General features: G+C 45.4%; 2 protein-coding genes across 2 annotated transcripts; both read right to left on the bottom strand.

Moving 5' to 3' along the window:
* Positions 1-641: 641 nt before the first annotated feature.
* On the bottom strand, positions 642-22,108 carry LOC144146165 (uncharacterized). The gene is made up of 6 exons (XM_077678131.1): positions 21,176-22,108; positions 18,008-18,164; positions 16,137-16,239; positions 11,335-11,443; positions 8,480-8,536; positions 642-976 (listed from the first exon to the last, which is right to left on the bottom strand). Exons 1-6 carry the CDS (start codon positions 22,024-22,026, stop codon positions 709-711), a joined length of 1,545 nt encoding a protein of 514 aa, XP_077534257.1. The 5' UTR covers positions 22,027-22,108; the 3' UTR covers positions 642-708.
* Positions 22,109-22,252: 144 nt separating this feature from the next.
* LOC144146166 (synaptic plasticity regulator PANTS) lies at positions 22,253-26,445 on the bottom strand. The gene is made up of 4 exons (XM_077678132.1): positions 26,339-26,445; positions 25,137-25,182; positions 24,927-25,045; positions 22,253-22,546 (listed from the first exon to the last, which is right to left on the bottom strand). Exons 1-4 carry the CDS (start codon positions 26,423-26,425, stop codon positions 22,334-22,336), a joined length of 465 nt encoding a protein of 154 aa, XP_077534258.1. The 5' UTR covers positions 26,426-26,445; the 3' UTR covers positions 22,253-22,333.
* Between the last annotated feature and the right edge of the window lie 227 nt (positions 26,446-26,672).

Here is a 26,672-nt window from a genome sequence, read left to right on the forward strand (position 1 = left end):
GGCCCACAAAATTTTAACAAAGACTGTACTCGTCAGTTCCTGCAACTCAGCTTAGAAGTGAAAGACTCTTTTCTGCACATGCTCATTAAGAACATTGAACAGCTGGTGTTTTCGCATGAGAACTTGTAAACACTAAATGCTTTGACAACGCTGTGTTCACGCTAATTGCAGCCAAGCAGCACCACTTGTGAAGTGTCCCAGCAGACTTCTGTAACTACCTAGAGAGCTTTGGAAACTACCTGGATATTTTTTTTTGTATTTTCATGGATAGAAATAAAGAGTTCGAAGAAACTACACATGAAAGAAGTTAAGTTTGTCTGACTAATAAAATTATTAACACCTGTTTTAGCACCTTATCTATTCAAACATTCGCTTCGAAATTATCTGATGCAGTTCACTATTGCCTTTGTATTCACATGGAACCAGAAATCCGCTATTCGCACAAGCTTACTCTTTGGAGGACATCATATACCCAAACAAGCATGGGAGACACCTCACCCCTAGTCCTCCTGCTTCTGGAAGGCAGCGACGTTTAAATCTCACGGTAACATCCGATGAGTAGCTTTGGGAACGTGGTGCTCAGGCAGAACAGTTGCATGCACATACTGCGAGGCTAGGTCCACCTCCTATTCGCAACTCCTCCTCTCTCTCTTTCCCCCCTTCCATCCCTCCCCCCTTTCGCTTTCTCATTCACTCAAGCCACGAATCTTATTCTCTTTCCAGTTCCTGCAAGCACACGTCCTTCCCCAATGTGTTCCCGGCAGTGTCCAATGCAAAAACGTGAACCATCTGATCCTCTCCCTCGCACCAGTCCTGCCACTGGGACGAAGTGGAGCACGGCAAAGACTTCAGCTTGCTCGGCCTGATGCAAACTTCCGGTGCTGCGTCGGGGAACTCCCAGAATGCGACAACCATGCCGTCCTCGATGCGGCGGAGTTCCAGAAGCCGGATGCCGTGTGGAGATGTCAGCCGACCACTGGAGATGAGACAAAAGCAAAATGAAGATTTTGAGAATAACCACGCCCTGTCTTTCTTAGTGTAAATTTTGCTACGCCCTTGGGCTTTGCGCAACTACTTTAATTAAAGGGGCCATGCAGACAAAACACAAGTTTGGTTCGTTCGAAAGATTGCCTCGTTAGAATCATACTGACACCACTTTTAACACAAACTTCGCTCAAATATGCTACATAATTAGGCAAAAAGGGAATGGCCATGTGACCGACTAGCTCATTGCCCACAACAGAACCTATGATGTCATAAGCCCTGCCGTGCGATTGACTGAGGCGGGCAAAAGCAAATGCAAATTAGGCAGGCCATATAAGCTTGCCGAACCAGCTATTTGCGCTTACATTTAGAGCACATTCTTTTTATAGCAGTAAGAGTGGTGGGATAAACAGTGAAAGTTACAAAAGTACACGTAAACATAGAAGTACCGATGGATACTGCTGTTGGTACTGCGCGCACTATGCTGTTTTAGCTGCACAGCACTGCGGTGCTTTGGGGTTGTCTCAGACAACACTGGCCAACTGGCGTAAGCTATGGCATCTTATGTGACCATATGTGTCGGGCGAACACCATGTTTCACGAAACCACTATTTTTCACCTGAACAAAAACAAACCAGGTACACATACGGTTAAAAAACAAACCAAAGGCAGAAAACGGCCCGCCGCAGTATGGTGGCGCCATCTAGGCTGACTACTGGTAAACACGGCTTCGCAGCACAGTAGGTTTAGCTTGAAGACCTGCTCTTGTTATGTCATTGCAGACGTCATGAAAACGCACGATTTGGCGGGAGAATCAAAATTTTAACTTAGATGGATTAATTTCTCAGCGAAAAAAGCATCATTTGCTTCAGGACAAGCGCTGGTGGCACTACAAAACACGAAAACTTTCGAATAAAACACAATCATATTTTGTCTGCATGGCCCCCAAAGGTTAAAAACAAACTTGTTGACCCAAACAGGCAGGCTTACAACCGTTAGCATATGTTAGTGGTGCCACCTCGTGGTACACACTGCATAACTGCTGTGGCATTTTGTTAGGGAGTTTGCTTGAACGCATAAAAACGAATACGATAACATGTGCTTTAAAACCCTAATCCTTCAAAGGCTGTGCCCAAAAAATATTTACATAAAACTAATCATTTGACATTCATCACAGCACATCGAGAACATGGTTAAAATGCCTTCTGCAACATTTGTGCTCATCGCCTCTACAAGCAGCAGTGTAAGCAACTCTATAAAAATAGATTAGCAGTGTGTGATTATTTGAAAATTTTGAATATTGAAGTGAATAACACGATATTCAATTCGGCTTTGAACTAAACGGCACTGCTAGAAGATTTTGAATAAATTTTCAAAGTACATATTGTGAATTTCGAAAATGAAAAGCGCAGTTGTTGTGGTAAGTGTGAACACATGAAATAATGCCTCGTTGAAAACTACTTGAAAACTACAAGTGCCCGCTAAAACACATGTGAAGTGTATGCTTTGCAACGAGTAGTTATGATCGACCGCCGCAAACACGCACCAGCATTCTCCACTACAAGCAACAGGCTTTCCCGCATTGCACCGGTGACGTGCGGCTAAACGGCAAGAGGAAGCTGCTTTTGGGAAGCATCCCTTACCTACGTGGCACTAGGCCACATCCACTGCCCTTGTGCTTCTCTTTTACATCCTGATAACATCGCCATGCTCAAGTTGCCCTAGTAAACTCTCTAGATGAGAAAGCTCAGCTGTGTACTGACTTGGACCCTGTTTTCTAATCAGATATGCGCAAAGTGGATCTCTTTTTAAAGACGATAGTCTTTCTTGGGCTACTTAAACCCAGAAATTTTGGTCTGTCTGTATGTCTGTCCATCTGTCTGTCTGTGACTCGATTCAGCCACCCAGCCAAACTAAAACAATGCCGGCGCAATAGTCTTATATAGTCATAGCTAAATCTACCCGTCTAAGTCTGGTGTAATGTTCATACCTGTGAACATTGTTGAAGAAGAACAAGACATTACGCAAATATAAGAGAACAAATTAATACAGAAGTGATGTTTGCAGTGTTCCTTCATAAAAAATCATACATGCTTGACTTTGGCGAAATTAAATACAGTTAAACCTCGTTATAACGAGATGGGCTATAACGAAATAATGGATATAACGAGCAAATCGTAATTCCCCTTGAAAGTCCCCATAGAAGCCAATGTATTTAAAACCTCGTTTTAACGAGGTAAAATTTGCCCGTTACGGGATACAACGAACAAATTTCGTCGAGAAATCAAATTTTGAGCTAATTTTACAACAGTGCGCAACGCGGATTTAAGACAGTGCGCGACGCGGCAACTGTATTAGCAGTTCAAAACTCCCGCCACGCGCGCGAAGCTGGATGGCGCGCCATGCGGACGCTGCGCCCGCGAAGCCATTCCCACCCTCCTCTTGCTGCGCCCGGCATGCAGACAATGGGGCCCTTCGATTTACAGTCTCGGACGTGGGCTCCCCGAGAAGCAGTCCGACGGTCGTTTTTCCCATGTATCCCTATGGCTTCGGGGAATCCTCGGACTACCCGCGGACTATCCGCGGTGAGTACGAGAAGAGCCCCAATGCACACGGCGCGCGCGGTTGCGTCGCCTTCCTGTCCCCCCTCCTCCCCTGTTCGTATCGCCGACGTCGCTTTATCGTCGTACTGCCCGCGTGATTACAACAACGCGAGTGCGACAGGCGGGAAGCGAAAGCGAAAGTCTATCACGCTTGAACAGAAGACGGCTATGATAAAAGCCGTCGCATCGGGCGCGATGGAAGGTAAGGTGCACTCCGTGGTAAGGTGGCAAGAGACTGACGTGTGGACGAGTACGCTGTCCACCATCGGGAGCAACCGAGAGTCCATCGTCAGCGCTGTTGCACGTGGCGTGAAAGGAAGCGCTAAGGACGGCGCCGGAGGCACTAGATGCGGTGGACGTGCTGCGCCGCTACTTCGGCGCACACGAGGGCGGCGAAGATGGCGTGAACATAGCGGCCGCAACTGAGCGAGCCATCGCTCGCATCAGGAAGGTGCATCAACGTCCAATTACGGACTTCTTCGTAGCCAAGTCTGTTTGAAATACGAGTTTTGAACTGCAATAAAGTAGGTTCGTGACTTTTCCTTTTTACCTCCGGAATGTGTTTATTTTACTGACTACCGCCGTTCGGCAAGATGCTATTTCGCCCGCTTTTTGTTTTAGGATGGTTTTAGGTAACTACAATGCATAATATTTGCAGTAAATGTCGGCTACGGCTATAACGAAATATTGGCTATAACGAGCAAATCGCGGCGCCCCTTCAATTTCGTTACAACGAGGTTTAACTGTACTTCATCAACTCCCAAAAAAAAATTCACTTTGGCGTCTCCTGCTGTCGCCCGCGCCACTATAGCTTCTTGCGGCATTTTAAGGAATCAACCGGCAACAGTTACGAAAGGTTCCACTACATAGGTTTCACGTTCTGCTTGCAACACACGTGGAGTAGGGAAACGCGGTTCTATAAACGTTGAAGTAGGGCGCCGCGATTCACGCGCGTCTTCGCCGAACGGCAGCGTTGGCATCGGGACACCCGGTTTGGAGCAGTGGAACGCGGGAAATTTGAAATGATTTAATTAAGCAAACCTTTGGCGTCTTTACCTTGGGACTAGCGCGACGCAAGAGGAACAACATTAGAGGTGAGTGGGAAAGCGAAGGGAGGCATTTACTTGGCAAAAGTCAATAAAAACTATCGTCTTTGGACGACATTTACGACGAAAGAAGCAGATACGCGGCCAATTTTTTTTTATGCGTTCCTTTGTTGATGTTTTTTTCTATATAGGACTTACAAAGAGATGTAATATTTTCCAGTATCATACTCCTAGGAATCACGATGAAGATTTCTTAACAAAAATAACTGGCGCAGCATGCACTACTGGTGCAAGGCTGGAGAAGCAGTAGAGCTGGCGGCTCCTCTGTCTTCGTCGGAGACATGGCTGTCACACCTCACATAGATTTCCAAACTTGCCACTGAAAGTTCTCCATGACTGGCAGGCCCAGATCATTTCATCCGCACCCTTTCACATCTCCCCCAAAGTAGACCGCGTTGGCACGCGCTAGAACACATAGCCAAGACCAAAGCCAATGCCCGCAATACGAACCCAAGGGAAATGCTGTGCGCCCCGAATGCAATGATAGCTCTATCAGATAGGCACCGGTTTTATAACACGAGGGATCCAGCTTCAATTACAACCATAGGAAGTGTTTTTTTTTTTCTTTCCAATTGCCTGCACAGGACATTGTTCCTCGCCGCTGCTAACCCCATACCCCTCCAGGCCTCTGGGATGGCCCAGTGGTTGTAAAGGAGCCATGAAGAGAAAATACAGCTTTATTTAATTTGAAAGAACTAGGATTCAGTATCTCACTAAGCTCCATTAGAGCCACAAAAGATGTTTTTTTAACGAAAAAAAAAGAAGTATTAAAAAACTTTCAAATTTTGCGCCACAGTGACATGTTATGAGCAAGAATGACGTCATACGGGCCAACAATAAAACATAATTTTCAGTGCGTCAACTGCACGTTAGCATTCAAGTGATGCGGTCAAATGGAACTAGAGGCCCCATTACAGACGTCCAGTCATGTGTCGTCGCGACAGGTCAGTTAGGCGGCCACCAATCGCACAAACAAGGTTCCGTGATGTTATAGAAAAGTTGCGGGAAATTGGCTAGGGAGGCGCGACTGCTTCGCACGTTTTCTTTAATATCTCTGTTATTTATTCGAAGATTGCGATGATATTGGTATCATTCTTATCAGGACTAAGCAGTCTTTCTAATACACCCAACTTGTATTTTGTCTTTGTGGCTCCTTTAAGTCGTTGGTTTCACGGCGTAAAGGTCGCTGATTCGATTCCTGGGACCTCCCTAACCATATTTCTTTCTTGATGCGCGCACTCCCAAATCCTGCTCGTGGGCTCCTTTTCCTCTCTGCCACTTTCCCTCTGACTTTGAGGTTTTTTTGTGCGTGGATGGATAATACTCAGCCTAAAGAGCTCCGCTGTTAATAAAAGGCACTGACATTGTGCACTAGGAGATGCCAGACTCCCGTTTATTATCACGCGCTTGCATCCATTTTGGTCCCAACTCTCTACATGTGTTTATATTAGGCATAAAATGCCCCCCGCAGAAAAAGTCCTTGAGTGTCCTGCATGGAGCAAGCATGTTTTGAAAGTAATATTCCTACAATATTAGTACAAACAAGAGGTCCCACGAGCGCAGGGTCGCTAAGTGGCAATGATACCACCACACCATGAGGGCATGACTAAAACCGACTTTGAAAATCAGGCTAATTTTTCATGGCTTGCGTCGACTCATACACCAGGTATCTTTCGTAGAGCTGACATGGAACTGCCGTTTCAATTATCGCAATCATATGGCTTGCAAGAATATTGTTACGGGTGAAACGGATGGAATGGATTTATTTACAGTGAAGGGGTGAGGCCGGAGACACTGGTGAATGGGTCTTTGCCGGTGGTCGAAGCGAAACCACCTCAACCTCTTCTTTCTCTCGGTGCGCGACTCGCGTTATCCTGTGGCTATTCCAGCCACTTCTACTTCTTCTAGTTCTCTGCATAACCTGCACTGCATAACACGAACTGCTTTGTTTCAGTTCTGTCGCATCATAAGAATATATACTTATACCCAGATTATACTAATACGTTGAAGCACTTCTGGTTGAGGTTATATATTAGGTAGATGAAATGAATGTTGCCGTTGCCCCGTGTAAAATTAAATGCCATCAATACAGCTAAAAGCAGCAGAATAGGCTTTCTATGTTTGTTTTACGCCGCTGAAAATTTTCGGAAACGCTTTCCAATTAGCCTTTTATTTTTATACAAGCTATACTAAAGCATGCTGGAAATATTGTAAATTTCAGTTTTTCTATTAAATCGCTAAATATTTCACTGCAATTCAAAAAAACATTTTCGATTTGTAACTAATGGAACAAAATTTTAATTCGCTTCATATTCGCCTCAAAAGTAAAAATCACAATTTGCACACACACCCCAAAAAAAGAGGCTTAGGTATAAGAACTCCAGTTTCCAAGTGCCAAGGTCGAGTACAAATTCTGAACAGCAGTTGAACTAGCATTAAAGGGGCACTGACACAAAATTTTGAAGGTGAGATAACTTCGGAGATAGATTGGTGGGAACACATTAACATCATCTGCAAAATATCAGCGGCGAACACAGCCTAGAACATATTTAAACTCAATTTTAAAGTGTGCGAAACGCAACCGAGCAGCCAGCAGAGGACCACGCGCAATCGACATATTGGGTAAATAAACAACGTCCAAACACGTCACGAGTTTGTGTTTGCCGCTTCCTCACTGCCGGCGTTTTTCGCCGGCTCGCCGCTCCATCGGAGGGCCGGAGGGCGGAGCTTCTGCTCTCGAGAACGAACGACCCGATCGTTGGCGGCGGAGGCGCCATGATTTCGTCAGCTCATCGGGCAGCTGGCCGCAACCAAAGTTCTACAGCGATTCCAGGCACTCTGTTTCTATTACTGTTTATTACCATTGGATGCGAAAACGCGCCGGAGGCATGAAAAGCCCACTCAGCTAGCCGCACGGTCGCTGTGCAGGCAGCGGCCACGGCCGCGAGTGGCCCAGGCCGGCGCAGGTAGCTCGAGTGATAGCTTGTTACCGCTGCACGAAATTGTCCCCAAGTCCCGATCATGGTGGCTTACATGAGAAAGGAGTTAATGATGCGATGGCGGGTTGCATTAAAAATTGTCATCTGCACCGCTTACAAGAGCGGCACTCGAATATCCGCCGCAGTACTAAGCCGAACACATCTGTAGGCGGATTTGTAGGCAGACCGGCCGGCTGCTCCCAGCGCGCGTCTTGCCACCCGTCTCGAGCGTCGCGCGTCGTTCTTTAGCCGCGGTAGCATTTGCACTCGCAGCGCCTGCGTCACATCCACGGTCGCTTTTTAATTAAGTGCCTCACGAGATCAGTATGTGGGGGCATTCGCAGAAACTGCTGTCGATGCGGATTCGACAGTGCTACGGCGGCTCTGCTCTGTGATATCCCTCTGACGGTCACGTGGTCAGCTTTGTTCACACAAAATCCACAAAATCCATCATTTCGCGGCACTCGCTGAAACCGAAACTGCGACTGGCCGCATTGAAAATGCCTCTAATTAAACAACCGTCGCACACTGAAGCAAATGAGGTTTCTACAGGTTATAAGTAGGTCACTAGCTACTTATCGCAACAAAAAAAACAAGATGCAAAATTTTTGTATCAGTGCCCCTTTAACATCCTTTCTAGAGCAACATTTTTTAACACAGAAGCCAGTTCTAGTTCCCTTTTCTGGCACCAAAACTTTTTGTCACAGCTTTCCAGACACACCCCTTGTCTCGCTTTGAAGCGGCACAATAAATGTGCAGGGGGCCTCAGGTTGATTGAACAAGTCTGCATTCCAAACAGTCTACTCACCCGCTCTGAAGTTCAATGGTGCCAGGAACGTTTGAACTCCTGTCTGTATTCAGCCACCTGTAAATGTATTTGCCACCATAAACTGCATGTCTACTGTACCATACTGTTTAGTAGGATACAGTAGCAGACACATAATTGCACTTTTATTTCGTTCTCTTGTTCTACTATTCAATCAAATTAATACATTATTCGGCCTTTCCTTTGATAAGAGAACCGTCATTTGAAATTTCGAAGCATGTGGCTCTTAGATATAGTGAAGCTTAAGAGAGCCATGCAGACAAAATACAAGTTTGTTTTATTGAAAAAGTTTGGCATTTTATAGTTCCCCCAGTACTTGTCCAGCAGGAAATGATGCTTTATTCACTCAGAAATTAATCAACTAAGGTTAAAATTTTGATTCTTCCACCTAATCTTGTGTTTTCATGCCAACTGAAATGACATCCCAAGAACAGGTCTTCAAGTGGACATTACTGTGCTGTTTAGTCTGCAACGGACTGCTAAGGCTTGTTTGCCTCAGTCCTCTTAAACAGCGCCACCCTACTGCACAGAACCTGTGTCCGCCTTTGCTTTGTTTATTATCGTATTTGCCCCTCGCTAGTTTTTGTTACGGTAGGTAGTAATCGTTTCGTGAAGCATGGGGTATGCTCAACAAATGGGGTGACGCAAGACATCGTCACTTACGCCAATCGGCCGGTGTCATCTGAGACAACCCCAAAGCGCCGCAGTGCTGTGCAGCTAAAACAAGTAATATAATGCGCGCATAACAACAGCAGTACGCATTGGTACTTCTATGTTTACCTGTACTTTTGTAACTTTTGCTGTTTACCCCACCTTTCTTACTGCTGTAAAAAGAATTTGCCCTTAATTTAAGCGCAAATAGCTCGTCCTCCATGCTTATAAGCCCTGCCTAACATGCGTTTGCTACTGCCAGCCTTAGCCAATCGCATGGAAGTGCATATTACGTCATATGTTCTAGTGCAGGAAATGAGGTAGTGGGTCGCATGGCCATTCCTTTTTCTTCTGATTAAGCTTATGTTAAAAGTGGTGTCCGCACGATTCTAATGACGCAATCTTCCGAAGAAAGCAAACTTGCGTTTTGTCTGCATGGCCCCTGTAAACTGCTTTTCCATTCAAACCCCCCTCCTCCCCTCTAAATTATGTACTATATTTGTGGTGTGTTCCTTACAGTATACGCCCACTTTTTTCTTTTTGTTTGTTTTAACATCAGCTTTCTGTCTACCCTGCATGATGGAATCAGTAAAATAACATAAGAAAAAAGCAGTCCAGCATGAGTGCCATTACTAGAGCTCACATACAATCAAGCCCTGCATAAAATTCCATTACCTTGTAGGCCTGTGAGGTAGAAAAGCACTACTTCTCAACTTCTCAAACGGTGAAGTTTCTCTCATGTGGCACTATCGCATCTCCATTTCCAGCTGGCCATTGCCATTACAAACACTCTTTCTTGCCGAAAAGGGGAGTGCAAAGAGATGATGATGATAGGTAAAGTTCCAAGGCAGATGCGCAAATGATTTTCGCGACCTGGTAGCTATCTGCCAGTATTCTATGTAGTGGGTACACCGTTAGGGCTGCATCTTGGCTGCATTTTTCAGGTTGGAAATGGTGATGGGGTCATCCCACCAAAGCAAAAAAAAACTGAAACATTGATCCCAATTATAAGGAGATCACTTATAACTTGAACACACTTGAATGCACTCGTCATATGTAAACAATTGTACCATAAGAGCGAATACTGAGGCTAGTTCTACATCCTTGCTATAAGTGCAGTGAACTGCACCGAAGCAACAAAAAACAGAAACTGTGACGCAGCTGCCACATGAAGTATGCATTCTATAGTTTCGCTTGGATTGCATAAATCACAGAGACTGCCTTAGCAACAGCCATACAAGCCTAACATAATAAAAAAAGAATAAGCTGCATCTGATCGCTGCAATCAAAAACAAATGAAACTCAGAACTAAAACTTTCCAGTTTGCATATACACTTTGTGAATGGTCATATGGGCATCTGTTTGCTGGAATATCAGTGGTCCTACAGCCCTTTGATGTTGACAGTAATGGTGTTGTGCATCGAAACCTCATTTTGCGCTACCACTAAAAAAAAAAATAAAAAAATAAAAACCTAGCCAGGAGCAATTGTTAAGATGGCACCCGGTTTAACTTACATAGGCACGGCCATGCAACGAAAAATTAAGTGATTGGCAATATCAACGATGGATAAAACGAACACCACGGTTATATTTTTTGAGGTACACATCTTTCCTTTCTATGCAAGCACCAAGCCGCACATACAGTTCAGAAAATATACCAGGGAACCGTGAAAACAAAACCCACTCCACATTCAACAGCTGCGCTTTTTGAATAGTTCGGTAAGGAGAATGGAATGAAATAGACGCCTTCATTCTAGCAAGGAGGTCAACGGGCCCTGTCATGGGACATGGGAGCATGAAGATGGTTCAAATAAATCTTGTTACAACACTTAGAACATTCACTTGAGCATGTCACATCCGGTTACGCCCATAGAGGTACCACACGCATGATGGTATAAAAGTGGCAGACACACACAAAAGAGTATCTCTTCTTCTTCCCCTCTCCCTTGAGTTTGCAAGCAATCGCATTTAGTCTCCCGCAGCGTGCACTTGACTGCCTGCCCTAGATCAAGTTCAACCAGTTTCCTTTTGTTGTAGAGATTGTAGCCAGGAGTGTTTTGAAGAAAATATAGTCACCCTGTCACTCCTTGCCCCTTTTTCTTTCTTCTTTTACTGCCCTGCAGGAGCTCAGCTCAGCAAATGAGCTAAGGATAAAGGAAGTCAGCCAATCAGAAACTTTTTCTTACGGGTGGCTGTCAAGGATGATAGCACACGAACGTGACCACGTGGCTCCCGAAGTCAGGGGGATGGTTCCTGGCCTGTGCGGCACCACATTGCCAGGCTGAGGTTTTGGTTCTGAAGGAGGGGAAGGAGACAGCGAATCAGAATCACATACACAAATGAGGGCCATTTGATGTGCGTTTCCCACATGGCACGTCTACTTGAACCGGAGACAATCAAAGCTCATCTCCCGGCATAGAAAGACAATCAGGTGGCTGAGGCCTCTGTCAGGCTACATCTGCCTTTAGTCCCAGCCTCCCCTAGGTTTTCTCGAAGAAATCAAATAAGTTCAAATCAAATCAGAAATATAAAAACAAAACAGCAAGTTCAGGCATTTTTATCCTGCACGCCAAGAAAATGTTCCCCAATATAAACACCTTGGCATTCTTTTCACTCATAAGCTGTCCTGCCCAATCATTTTGATTACATCACTGCAAAAGCTCCAAAAAAACTTGGTGACCTCCGGCGTACATTATCTGCGGTTCCTAGTGACATGAAACTAGCTGTGTACGAAACCCTTATCCGCCCCGTGCTCAAATACGCGTCACCTGTATGGAACCCCTACAACCAGTGTGAAATCAAACAAATTGAATCGGTACAGAAAAAGGCCATTAGATTTATCTTCAGGCAATACGACTCTGCTTTTTCACCTACGCCAGCATTACCATCTTTACCAGCATTACCACTCTATAACCTACTCGTCGTGCAAGCTTTCAAAAGATCTGTGTGTTCCAGGCCATTCTACGCCTGTACTGGCACATTTAAATTTGGTTTCTTTCTATGAACTGTTGAACTGTGCAATAACTTACCTAGTGACATACGTTCTTTGCCCTCAAATGGATTCTTGTTATCCATAAATACCCTTTGATTGTTCTTTTTTTGTTTTGTCTTTCTGATGTTTGCTGTGTTCTGTTCCTTGCCACCATGTCTTTATGTCTTATTCATTGTATAATTTATCGCTAAAGCACTTTACTTCGCAAAATATTGCCCCATGTGTGTTTTGCACCGGAGGGCAAGGATGCACAAAGGTTCCTTGCAAGCAGTCATCACTAGCATCGGAATTTGAGGACTCAAAGTTTTCCAGATTTTGGGGGTTTTACAGACTGCAGCTACACCTGGCCTATACCTGCTGCGGAGGCCTAGGGATTAAATTAGGCAACCTTGGGGGCCTTTAACACGAGCCAAAATCTCAACAGTCTTTGCTTTACACCTTTATGAGATACATGGACACCACAAGTGGGATTGAGCCCACGTCGTCGTGCTCAATCAGCACAACAGTGTTGCCACTGTGCCACTATGGCTGGCAGAATTTGAGAGGATGCCCAAGAGAGAAGGACTTGACAGCCCCCACGGACCACTAACTATGTGTCGAAAAACCTCAAACTAATTCATCATTAACCAGCGCAAACTAAATGGGACGAGAGCACTCGTGTTGTGTACTCTTCTCTTGTGCCGTTTAGTTTGCACTGGTTAATCATGAATGTATACCAACTAGCCCAGTTTTTGACCTTGAACTAAGCTTGCAAAACCAATTTCAAAGCCAACTGCACATACACTTTGTTTACAAATGTAAATATGTGTGACTCTCACATTAATTTTTTTCTTACTCCCTTTCCTTCTCTGCATCACTCCAATACTTATGACGCAATTCACTTCCCTCCCTTTACCCGCCCCACCCAAAATCTTGCAGAAGCCCACAGCCAAAGGCCCACAAATGTGCACCACACTTGTTGGAGCACTATCTGTGCAACCCGGACATCTCAATGACAGTGGCACCCTGGTTTTTTTAGAGGTCGTGCATAGCACCAGCTTTGTTGGCTTCGCAAAGCAAAATGATTACATCACAGGCACAGTGCCTCTCTGGCCCAACTGATCTCTGTCGCAACCACACAGCACCCTGGCATTATCAGTCATCGCCCTCTCTCCAAACAGCGTCATCAGAGATGCTGCCCCCATGAATCTGCTTAGAGCCATCGCGATTAAAGTAAAACCAAAAAAGCTTGTCAAAAGACGAAAACATCACAATGTGCAAATATTCAAAACTTTCAAATATTGAAGCACAGAATGTGATGTTAGATTCAGCTTCGAATCAAATATCATCCTTCGAAAGTTTCGAATAAATTCTCAAATCACTTCAAAGTTCGAAAGCGCAAATGGGAAGTTGTTTCCATAAACTTGGATACGTGAAATAATGCCTTGTTAGAGACGAGACGAGAACGAGAAATGCTACTCTAAAACACTTGCAAAACATATTCTTTATGACCAGTCAGATTTAGTTGAGCACGGGATGTATTCTGCTTTGGGCGCTAACGATTCACCACCGCAAACTTGGACCGGCTAGTAGTGGCGATGGGCTTTCCCACACTACTACCGTGACGTGCAGGTAAACAGCAGGAGGATGGTGCTTTTGGGAGGGCCTCTTACCTTAGCATATCACCAACTCTGCCCACAGGGCTTCTCATTTCCCAACTGAATAACTTCTTCACCCTCAATCTGCTCTCGTAAACTCTCTCTAGATAAGAAAGCCCAGCTGCATACTGGCATAGCCCCGGTTTCCTGATCAAATAGTGCCCAAAGCATATTTTTTAGATCGAACCTGTATATGGTTGCCCCAGCACATTTTCTGCATCTATGCCTGTACAGGTGCCGTCAAAAGTGATTGGATGGAACACAGTCTTGTAAATTTACAGGAATTTTTTCTTTCCGAAACTGCCTGGCTGCATTGGTGTGCATTTGAAGGAATCCTCTCTAATTGAAAAAGCTTCCTGCAAACCAGTAATGGCGGTCATAAAGCCAGTAAGACATATATTTTGTCATATTCACAAATCCTTGTTTCAATTACTTATGACGGCACCTTCAAATTGTCACGTCTACTGACTACAGTGATTGAGGCGTGCTTGAGAAATTGTAAACTCCAGTTTTCTTAGTGCAAATTGTTAAATATTCACTTATATTACAACTAGTACCTGAACAAAGTCCTCATTCATTTCATATTCACTTTGAAAGCAAAGATCACTTTGTACTTGTGAACCCCTACAAAACAAGAAAAGCTCAAATAAATCGAAAAACTTCGCCAATGCCTACAGCCAATACTACATGCAACATCATGAGGCAGAACAGAGAATCCCTGCCCTCAGTTCCTAGGCAAGCAACAGCTGACTCATCCTGCTGTGGCCTACAAGCACAAAACTCCAACACTGCCACTACCACAAAACACCTTCCAGATAGGGAGGGGAACCACAAGTAACATTGAGTTCTCTGTACACCACTCACTGCCCAGACTAAAGATACTGTCTACACTAAAAAAGAATGGAAGCTAAAACATCATTAGAGATGTACAGGGCACAGAAATTGGCCATCAGAAAGGGAAATTTCTATGATAATTCCAAGGGCAGTGCTTTGCTTTTTGAGGCCCGAGCAGGTTGCTTGCGAAACCGCCGCGGTGGCTCAGTGGCTAAGGCGTTGCGCTGCTGAGCACGAGGTCGCGGGTTCGATTCCCTGCCGCCGCGGCCACTTTTCTGATGGAGGTGAAAAGCAAAAACGCCCGTGTGTACGACATTTCAGCGCACATTAAAGATCCACAGGTGGTCAAAATTAATTCGGAGCCCTCCACTACGGCGCGCCTCATCGCCTGCGGTGCGTCGGCGCATTAAACCCTACAATCAATCAATCAATATCAGGTTGCTTGCGAACTAAGAGCTTCGTGGGGAAGTATACACAAAATGATGGGGTATGCGTGGTCACCAACAAAGAAACAGAAACTATGCGGCACATAGTGTTAGAATGCGAGAGTATCCATCTAAATCTTCAAGACGGAAATAGTATTCGGCTTCCACAAGTCCTAGGATTTAAGGGTAGCACAGAGGGAGTTAACTGCAAGGTTGTCGAGGCGACTAAAAAAAGATTAGGACGCTGGTGGAAGAAGGGCCAAAAGGGGAATTTTGCCTATACTCGGTTACAACTCAAAAACGGCACCACCACATGTAGTGTATCACTCCGCCGAAGCGCCGGACCCGTGACGTCAGTGCGCGCGCGTTTTGAAAGGGGTTTGCTATGAATGCGTGATATTGCCTGCCTTGTCTCACGCAGTTTGTTTGTCGTCACTGGAGTCGTTTATAAGCATATTAAGTAAAAAAAATCACAGTGATGGCTCACGCCATGTTCAAAATATTTCCAGTAACGCCCTACTTGCGCCGTGCGGAGAAACATCCGGCTACGGTGATAAGGCACAGCGGCAACTTCCGGTGCCGTTTTTAACTTGTCACCAAGTATAGGACAGCTACCACCTGTAACAGACAAAATTTATTTTGAGACTGCCCGAAGAGCAGTGCTAGAATTAAACCAGTAGTACAACATAGGAATACTAGATTATTTAGCAAGATGACATGTCATCACCCCATTACAAAGGGGATACCATTACCAATCAATCAATCAATCAAGCAAGCAAGGAAAGATGACTGCAGTAGAAAAACGTGTGCCTTCATAGAATTATGCTTGACGTTATACTTGACTTGCTCACACAAAGCAAAGAGGCTCTTACAAAGCGAAATCTTCACACAAATAAGAGACAGAGCTTGCTAAAGTTTTAAAAACAACAAAGTTAGTCATTTTGACACCACTTCAGATACAGCATACTGTGGGGGCGAATGGCGTTTCATATTTGAACCATGAGGACCTGCATTATTTCAAGCACCAGCTGTACAGGGAAACAAGTTCTGATTCTTGCTGCTGTAGTCAGTAGTGGTGAGAGTAATATTATCAAGCTCACTCAGTGTTGTCAGCCGTATTCTTGATGGTCCGGAATTTCCTTCCGCCCCTGCATCCCCGTTCCCCGCCGCTTCCACCGTCACGGAGCGAAAGTTGCCCCAAACCTGCAGAGACAAGACTCCCATCATGTTTTTGCTGGCAGTAAAATTCGAAACACGCTTACATCCCCAAAACAACCGGACATAACATTTCTGCTCATTGGATCAACCACCAACAAGCAAATTTTCATGCTGGTTAGTTACTCCACTTGCCATCATATGAGGAATAAACTCACAATGCCACAAGTTCAACTAAAACAAAACATGTAGAAAGTGGGGTCACGCTTTTATAAAAGCAGATTTAGCCTTTCTCTTAACCAATGTTCTAAAATATCAGTTGAACAAATTCTTCCTTGGAAGGGACTTGGAACTCCCGATGACATCCGTTTGTTGTTCCCATTTTTTCCCCATTGTTGTTTTTTCTTGCTGGCTGTTGAAAATCAGTTTTGTTGAGAAAAAGAAGGGGTGATCCGACAAAGTACATCTGGCGTTCCACACTCGTGCAAAAAGTCAATCAAAGTGGCAACAATGAATGCCTGCCCCGGTCAGGCTATGGTCAGTCGGTTGCTGTACCCAAGCAGCACTCTCGTGCATATTCATTACATTTGTTTCCAAACTCCTTTAACCAAGGTGAACTTTCTACCACGGTGAACTACAGTTGGTTCAGACAAGGCTTTGCTAAAGTAAAAGCTGTGCAGTTCCTTCGTACTCTGTCATGAAGGGAAACCGATCAAGGCACCTTTTTTATGCAATCATTGCTTGGCAGTGTCGATAAGGACTTTTTGAAGAACACCCGCTTAGGAGACCTGGCTTCAACAATGAAGGCTTTACTAATGCAGCACGACAGCCGTCCTAGGCATTCTCTAGCTCATGCACAAATTACGAGTGGGAGCAATACAAAAAAACAAAAACAGACGAATGGGCAAACACATGACAGAGCTCGCACGGGGGCTCATTTACACTCGTGCAAGCTCTAGGGTTTTAGTAAGATTGGTGACAGTAGCAGCATTGCAACCATGTGACAGCAGCAAGGAACACAAGCCCACTCAACAAATTGGACATTTTGTAATGTGCAAAGGCGATGCACTACCTTTTGTCTTTAAGCAGTAAAAATTTATAACATCAGTAAGTTGAAACGCTATGATGGTAACCGCTTAACCTATCCTACTTCAAAGATTACTTCGAACGTACAGCACGTACCACCAAAGCAACTGGGACATGACTGGTAGCCCCGTGAAATGCATTGTTAATTTGTTAGAAACGTTTAGAATAGCTTCTTTGCAGGCGACGCTGCACCTGCTGGCGGATCGCACAAACAGCCACGAAGCAGAAGTGCCATTGTGGCCGGCGGGGTGCTTTTTCCTCAGGCCAGCCAGGAGAACCAATGCACCTCCGCTGGGCGCAGTTCTCCTAGGGATGCTGAAAGGGCGAAGCGCTGCCCACAGGTTTGCTCCGGCCGGCCGGCCGCGTTCAGCCGCTCACTCACCAGCTGGAACATTACTTCAGCCTGGCCGTAAAGGCTGCATTCTTCTCAATTTCCGTTTCAAGATCTCCAATTTTGATAATCGTTTGCCCCGTAAATACGTGTATTTGAGCTGTCATATTTTGTATCTTGCAGTCTTTTTAGGCACACTATACGGAAACAACTTTTTCAAGAAGTTGAAATTTTTTGTGCAGTTGGCCTTTAACTCCAACAAACATTTCAGACAGTGTTTTAACCCAAAAGGTGGCAACTGTGGGAGACAATGTAATAACAAAGCTCTACCTTTGCCGAAATACGGTTTCCACTCAGACATGGATACAGCAGGAGCTGAAAAACTCGAGGCCCACTCACGTCTTCCACGTCCCGGTCAGAGACAGTGTAGACGTGGGCGATGTCGTGGAATCCGTGGCCCATGATGCCCTCGGCAGTGTGACCCAGGCCAAAGGTGTGGCCCATTTCGTGGAGCACGCCTCCCAGGCTGCTCGAGTAGCACGCCGACAGTGTGCCCCTGGGAAGATTTACCAGCCACCAGTGGACAAGAAGGATGGAATTTTTAGGAAAAGCCACAACAAATACACTGACATTAAATAAATAATGTAGAAACCCACTCTGTTAATTGGAAGGTCCAATTGTTGCTATACCTGTCAAAGTTCACCGTCTTGGGGCGTGAGAACACTAGCAAATCCACGGCTCCAATTCCTTAAAGGAACCACAAAGACAACATGCAACTTTGCATTATTCGAAAACTTGGACAGATTATCATCATCAGTAGCCTATCTACGCCCACTGCAGGGAAAAGGCCTCTCCTATGGACCGCCAATTATCCCGGTCCTGTGCTAACTGCGACCAATTTATTCCCGCAAACTTCTTGACCTCATCTGCGCCCACCGAACTTTCTGCCGCCCCCTGCCACGCCTGCCTTCTCTAGGGATCCACTCTGTTACCCTTAATAATGACCAACGGCTATCTTGCCTTCGCATTAGGTACATGCCCCGCCCACGTCCATTTCTTCTTCTTAATTTCTACTAATATATCCTTAACACGCGTTTGTTCCCTGCCCACTCCACTCTCTTTTTGTCCCTTAATGTTACACCTATCATCTTCCGTTTTATTGCTCACTGAGTCGTCCTCAATTTAAGTTGAACCCTGTTAGTGAGTACAGATCATACCTCACTGCAACTCTATTCGACAGGAAATGTTGCTGCCATTACCAAGACAGTAGGGTTTTACAGGGTCATGGGGCTCAAAATTACCGGCTTACTGCAGCACAATATGACGGGGCAGGGACCCTGTGAAAAACTCGGTGGACTGATCAAAAACAGTGGAAAAAATTTACCATTCCTTCCTAACGAAAATTGAGAGAAGCCCAAAAGCTTTCCAACGTCAAAAGTGCATCAAAACCTTTGCTAGAAGTGCATCCAATCGACCGCCAAACCTTCAACGACCCGAATTTCACATGAAGCATGAACCCATAAGACGATTTTTTGCGCACCAAGTAAACGGATCTACGAACGATCTAAATGTTTCCGATACGTGTTTATGAAAATATAGGTATACTATTGTACTTATTCTTCAGGATAGGTGCGTGTATTGTCTTACCTAGAACCATTCCTCATTCATGATTTTAAATTAACCAATTTGGAACAATGGAAGCCCAGTTTCACGCACACACCACGTCCAGAGATCTTACCAAAGCTTTTCAGTCGACCAACCAGCCTATGGGGAAATGCATTGCTTTGACAGGACGCCATGGGTCCCACTAAGAAAGCTTTCACTTTACAATTATTCAAAGCTATTGCAAGATAATATAGACGATAGGGGCGATGCAGTGCACAAACACTGGAAGATAAGGCCGCATAAGCCAGAACACATCTGTTTGTACGCTAACTCCTCCCCTCTCGATACTGTTATCCTCTGTGCATCCTGTGCAGCTACACCACTCTCCACTGGCACATACAGCAGCCACTGTTCCTAGTGTGGTCAGTGATACACCCACTTCCAGTTCCGAAGTAGCCACAGTGCTGAAGAGAGGCTGAATAGAGGGCTGACTACTGTTCTTCAGCAGAGCGAAGAACAGTAGTGGAAGACGTGCTTGTAACTCCTAACATGCGTTGTCTAGCGACGCTCTTTCTTCTTTCTCGCGTGCCATCCTTTCCCTCCATGGAATTGATCAAAAGGATTCACACTGACAGGAACACTTTTTTTACAACGTGGGACACCTAAGTAGTAACTCTCAAGCTAACAGGAGTGGCCACCCGGTAACCCCAAGCAGCAGACTTATCAAATGCACGACAACACTGCAAAGCACGCTTCTACACAGGTAGCATAGGTGAGCAGATGGTACAAAAGTACAGAAGTACAAAAATACAGCTGTCCGGTGAAGCTGTCTTAGAGCACTGACGTACAACATTATATGCTGGCACTAAAGGTGGTGGGACTAAAGGTGACTCTAAAGGTGACATTAAAAATGACAAAATGGACTAACGGTGACACTAAATGTGGTGGGAATTTGAGCGAAGCATAGCACAGCCACTACAAACTTTGTGGCAAGAATATGAGCTTGCTGCCAAACGAAAAAGAAGTGGTATTTGGCTGACACATTTGGGACACCACTATCATTAGGGCAGGATCTCTTTCTTCTAAAATGTTTGAAACGTGTTATTTGACAGTCTGGATTTGTTTTTTCGTTGCCAACTCAACTCAATAGCGAGAAATCAAATTGAAAACCTTACACAGTGTTTCCAGACAAGCTAGCTTGGCCAGTTTCTAAACTCAACTCAGCAACGAGAAATCAACTTGGCAAACTTATATGAAGCCGCCAGAAAAGCCAGCTTGGCCAGCAAATGACCGCAGCAAGTACAGTAAGCAAACGCCAATGCCAGCCATAATGGGCACTCCTTCCTTTCATCATCATCATCATCATCCTGGTTGTGTCCACTGCAGAACTAAAGTCTCTCCCAGAAATCTCCAGCCACGTCCATCGAGTGCTGAGTCTGCCCTTTCCTCAAAAATCTTCGTATCTCATCACTACAGTATTTCATCCCTCCCTCTCGTCCCTCCTCTTCCTTTAATAACTTTGGTGCGTATGGGTGGATGAGCAAGGAATCGATAGCTTATTTCCCTTTTCTGCAGAGACCTGACAGAAGAGGGGATGCAGGATAAAAAGCATGGGAGCATCCCGTGCCCCTTGGTAACACCACAGCAGAGGTTATTGTGAGCACGATCACAAAAGGCAATGACGGATGTGAAAATTTAACAGCAACACCATCCCCATTACAAATACTAATTATTACGACAGCAAGCGAGATATCAAGGTTCTCTCCACAGCTGCCAACGTCTTCCACAGTCTCTTGCAAGAACGTTTTTTTACAGAGGCATACTTTCCTCAGACACCTTGCCGCCTTTCAACACTCAGCTCTTGCTTACGGTAGCATCATAACGAGAACAAGCCCCACCCCAAAAAAGCAAAGATGTTTTCCACAAGCTAAGTCCAGCGCAAAAGGCAATCCCCCCTCTCACCTGTAGTTGCTGTCGTCCATGAAGCGAAGACGATCCACCAGCCGCGAGTCGTACAGTCTTTGCGAAAGCTCTTCAATGCTACGTGCCCAGGTGTACAGGCAACCTGTCCCGCATAGTGCCAGTCCACCCGCACCTATCATAACATGGCCCGACGTTCGACTCAACACGTCACCATGAGTCTTTGGTTCCACACCGGCCTGGTAACGAGTCCAGGACAGGAAGGCCACAAACTTGCACCGGTCACCGTCTCTGAGCTCCGAGTTCATCAGCTCTGTTGCGACGTAGCTCCAGACGTCTTCTGCTGTCATCCCAATGGCCTCATCGTAGCAAAGCTTACTTCTGAAGACATGCACAAGTGGCTTGCCAAAGTCCTTGCTCTGCTCCAAACGGAACGACTTCCCGGACATTCCAGAGGCGGCGAGACTTTCGGACATTGTCATTTGGAGCAACTGCATTCCAAGGGCAATGCGGTCGCGGGCGCTTTCGACGGAACAGTCTTCATCTTGAGGCCCCTGGAAGTGACCTTCGTCAGGTGCATCGCGACATAAGACATAGACGAGCCTGATGTAGTTGGATGGGAAAGAGGAGAGCGGCTCGAAGACTAGTGTGAAGCTTTGGCAGGTCTCTTCACTCTTCAAGACCAGCTCGTTTTTGCCCAGCACAAGTAGTACAAGGAACTTAAACTTTCCATCGATCAGTGGCCAGGAGGTGAAGGCATCAGGGTTCTCACTTGAACAGTTTGCCACAAACACCGAGCTCGACGCTTCATCGGAAGGACAAACGCCACATAATAATGCCAAGGGGTAACGAACGATGTCACCGACTTTGCGGTTTGTAATTTTGAACTTCATCTTCACGATATTTGAGAGCTTCTTATTTAGTTCTTTTTTTCATCATCTCACAGTTTGCATCATCATCATTAACCTATTTAAGTCCACAGCACGATGGTAGCATTTCCCATTGACTTCCGACCATTGCAGTCCTGCGCTACTCGAGCACATTCTTTTCCCCTAAATTTTTTAACAGGAGTTTACCGACCACCTTTTAAAGAAAGAAAGGAGAGCCAAGCTAGATGAGTTAGATGTAAAGGGTCACTTTTATTTACTTTCCTTGGATAGCCTACGCGTTGTGCACTTCTCGAAACCTAAATAGGGTGTGTCATGAAATGCAGCAGGAACTCTTGCCGCCACTTTCCGCCTCCGTCTTGGACACCTGGGAGATGTAGCTGTGCTCGAACTTCTTGGCCAGCCACTCGGGCACGGGTGCATTCCAGTTCTCGGGCGGCTTGTCCCTCAATTCCCACACGTTGTTCTCGAGGCTGGCCTTGAGACGGTTTTCCTTGCGCTTCTCCTCACTCTGCACCACAGCCCTCTGTCGACCAACCAAAGAAAATGGGAAAAAAACAAAAATTGCTTTGGTCCTTTCCCTTAACAGGGCCATGCAGACAAAATACAAGTTTGTTTTGTTCGAAAGATTTTGTGTTTTATAGCCCTCCAAGCACCTGTCCGGCAGCAAACGATGTCATATCACTGAGAAATTAATGAATTTAGGTTAAAATTTGATTATCCCGCCAAATTGTGTGTTTTCGTGACGTCTGCCATGAAGTCAGAAGGACGGGTATTCAAATGAACTTCCACTGCGTGATTCGGCTCTGCAGCCTTGCTTACCATCAGTCCTCCCAGATGGCGCCCCCATACTGAGCTGCGGACCACTGTCCGCCGTCTCTTTGTTCTTCACCGTATTTGCACCCGGCTTGGTTTTGTTATGGTAGTGTAATCGTTTCGTGAAACATGGGGTATGCTCGACAAAAAGGGTCATGTAAGACAATGTCACTTACGCCAATCGGCCAGTGTCGTGTAAGACAACTCCAAAGGGGTGGATTGCAGTGCAACTAAAACAAGCACAGTGCACCCAGTACCAAGAGCAGTGTGCTACGGTACATCTATGTGCAAGTGTATTTTTGTAACTTCCATTGTTAACCCCACCATTCTTACTGCTGTAAAATTATTATGCATTACATTTAAGCGCGAATAGCTCGTTCGGCAAGCTTATAAGCCCTGCCTAGTTTGCGTTTGCTTTTGCCAGCCTCAGCCAATCACACATCCCAGCATATGACATCATAGGTTCTGTTACGGGGAATGAGCTAATGGGTCGCATAGCCATTCCTTTTTTTTCTTTCTTAATTATATAGCTCATTTGTGCGAAGTGTGTGTTAAAACTGGTGTCAGTATGATTCTAACGAGGCAATCTTTTGAACGAACCAAACTTGTATTTCGTCTGCATGGCCCCTTTAAAGTGGCCGTGAGGACAAAATACAAGTTTCATTCACTGAAAACACTGCTTTGTCATCATAAGAATGACAAAAATTTTGTCACAAACTCTAAGCAAGTAACCGAGATATTAAAAACATATGAAGCAGTGGTGACTCCCCGGCCACATTCCGGCAGTTTTTCTACGACGTCACAGAATCTTACTTACGCAATGGCTGAGCGCCGACCTAGGCCCCCGCCAACGAAACACAACTGGGCGATTGTAGCAGGGCCTCTAGTCCTGTTTGACCACATCACTTGAATGTTAACGTGCAGTTAACACACTGATAATGATGTTTTTAGGGCCGGCCCATAATACGTGAATTCTGCCCATATCGCGTCACTGTACGACGCAATTAGAAAGTTTTTCTATATTTCATGCGTTTTTTTCCATCTTCCGTGACTGAGAATGGAGCTGAGTGAGTTACCAAAGACTAGTTCTTTTAAAGTGAAGAAAGTTGCATTTTTTCTTTATGGCTCCTTTCAGCTTGTAGGTAAGGAGGAGTAGGATAAAACATTACTGCTTCTTATCTTGAAGGCCAATCCACATAGGGGACCACATAGGGGACTAAAGGAAGCATGGACCGCAGGATCCACTGCACTAATACCACCTCACGGCGTTCTATGTACTTAAACCCCAGCAGCCAACAACTTTTGTAATGTTAGCTCTAAGAAATATGTTCTAGCATACAGAATGCATACACGTAACTTAGAGCATGCTTGAATGAAGATCAGTATGCTTAAGTGTCGTGAAATTGGTGTCCCTGCTTGGCTGTCGTTTCACCGCTCGCCATTTTAGCGGCGAGAAAAGGCGCACAGCGTGGCAAAAGAGTGTTTCCACCTGCTTTGCTGCACCCGGGTCGGCTGGCCATGTTATCAGCGAGTCCCATGCTGCTTTGTCTTCAATGTACTCTCTGTCAGTCTACTGCCAGCTCTGACCCTAATGGGGTGTCAAAAGTGTGTTGCTTTGTCGTATTACCCTCTGTGCCGGTTCGTTCTGTATTTCCTGCGCGTGTTAAGAAAGTAAATAGGCTTTGTTTAAACAGCCATCCCATGCCCTGACTCGTACCTATTGCCAGTTGGCAGGTCCGAACTACATCACCTGATTCGCACGTAAGGGGGAGTTGTTTGACGCTCCTCCCGTCCGAGGCATCAACCACTAAACCACCTCTAAATTCGTGACTAAGACAAAACGTGCGAAACCTGCCCATGGTGCAATTTCATTCATACAATACTGGAAATTTAAGGAACACTTTCGGTTATGATGCGGTAACATGACAACAGAGCAGTCCAAACTACTCATCCAAGTTATTATAAACAATGACAGGAGTCTGCAAAGCATGTCCTTTAAAAATTGGCCTTTTTCAGTTGGAATGTAGCACTTCCTTGACAGGCATAAGTAACAAGGACATCTAAGCACTCTTCACACGTAAGATACTCACAAGTGCATCAAGGTCCTTCTTCTTCCTCCAGAGCATGCAGTTGTTGTAGTCTTGCTGCCATTGGCTGCAGTCTAGGGTAGTGCCATGGACAAAGTACTGGTGAAACTTTCCCCGGATACCTTGGAGGCAAGCCAACAAAGCAGCAAAATTACTAACTGCTGAACACAGTAAATCATGAGCAACAAGATTGGCACCAGAGCCCTCACTCACTTTTGCAGTCAGAGTGCTCTTCACTGTACCATTCACATGGTCTCACCTGCAGCAAAACACAGAGCCGCGACAAAGGCATAAAGGCATAAGGCACAACTCCGAAGGCAAAGCGTGTGATCAACTCTAGGCATATAAATTATGGTGCAGCAAACTCAGGAGCTGGAAAGATAACACACAACTTAATTGGCCTGCAACCAGCACTTCTGTTTCTTGAAAAGCAAGAACCTTGATAACAATGACCATTATTTGTTCTCAATGCATGCATTCATTAGTCATTGCATATTAAAAAGGGCGTCATTCGAACAGTTGGAACTCCGAAGCACGGGGAAGCCAGATCTCCAAAGATTTCTTTTAAGGGGGAGCGGGGTGGGGTGTGTGTAGAGGGGGGGCAGAAAATTACGATAACACCACTAAGCCCACATGTTTGCCTCGGAGGCCTCTCTAGCTATTAAATTTCGTGTCGCGCATTACAGACGTTAGGACGGATCTCTCTCTCTCTCTCTTTGCGTGCGTGCGTATGTGTGCGCGTGTGTGCGTGCGCGCGTGCGTGTGTAGGGCGCTAAAGAATGCTTATGCACATTACAATATCTACAAGTACAAAAAGCCCAGGTACAATTTCATTATCTTTTTTTAGTCCGTTTCGAGTGGCTATAAGTAACAAGCCACTTGTGATTTTATTTGTACTCATGTTGGGTGGAACCAGGCGTACAGGGCCGCAAAAGGCAGAATTGCCCATACCAGCCAGGCTTGCTAGGCTTGTTAAGCTTGCAGAGCTATGAAAAGTGTGTCGAATTCTACTCGTCTGTCTTCCGCCCATAACGTTATTCGGTAGCTTTAAATTGACAGACATGAAGGACGCCTCACGATAGCAGCATGCCGGCAGGATAGCTGCGCGAGGAACAACCGTACGGGCGTGATGCAGAAGCATGGAAGCGATTACGAAATTCACTGCGTCGTTTGCTGAAATCCCATGGAAGCAACCCCACGGCAGGGGACACAGAATGGAGAAAAAATAACAATACAAACGAAGACAAACAGCAGCAGGAAAGCATTCGACCACACCGGCGCGACGTGTGTCAGCAGCGGTCACATCGGTCGAGCCACCCGGCTTTTTTCGTTCCTTCTGCAAGCCATGCAGGCACAGCCGGATCACTTCTAACAGCAACAAATGGTGCAGTTAGCTACTGTGACACAGCACTCACCATCCAAGCATTTCGAGGAACATTATCTGCATTTTCTGGCGAAACCCTAGCAGTTTCCGTGCGCAATGCGCTACTGAGCGCCGCCATGTTGCTGCGATAGCAGTGACTCCAAGGACTCTGCTATCAGCAAAACTTGAACTATGTTTTTGAAATAATAATGGTAGTAGTTTTTACTCAAAACAATTAGCCAGAAAATTAGTATTCAAACACATTATTTTACTACTTAAAGCTTTTAAGAGCATGTTTTCGGTTTCGGTTCCGGTACCAGGAGCGAACCATACAGTTTCTTACTAATATCCGACTCCTTCATTTTAAATAATCTGCTAATATGAAG

Source organism: Haemaphysalis longicornis, unplaced genomic scaffold, assembly GCF_048455015.1.
Source record: "Haemaphysalis longicornis isolate Haplotype H1 unplaced genomic scaffold, Haemaphysalis longicornis Haplotype H1 scaffold_7, whole genome shotgun sequence".
In the NCBI taxonomy this organism is placed as follows: domain Eukaryota; kingdom Metazoa; phylum Arthropoda; class Arachnida; order Ixodida; family Ixodidae; genus Haemaphysalis; species Haemaphysalis longicornis.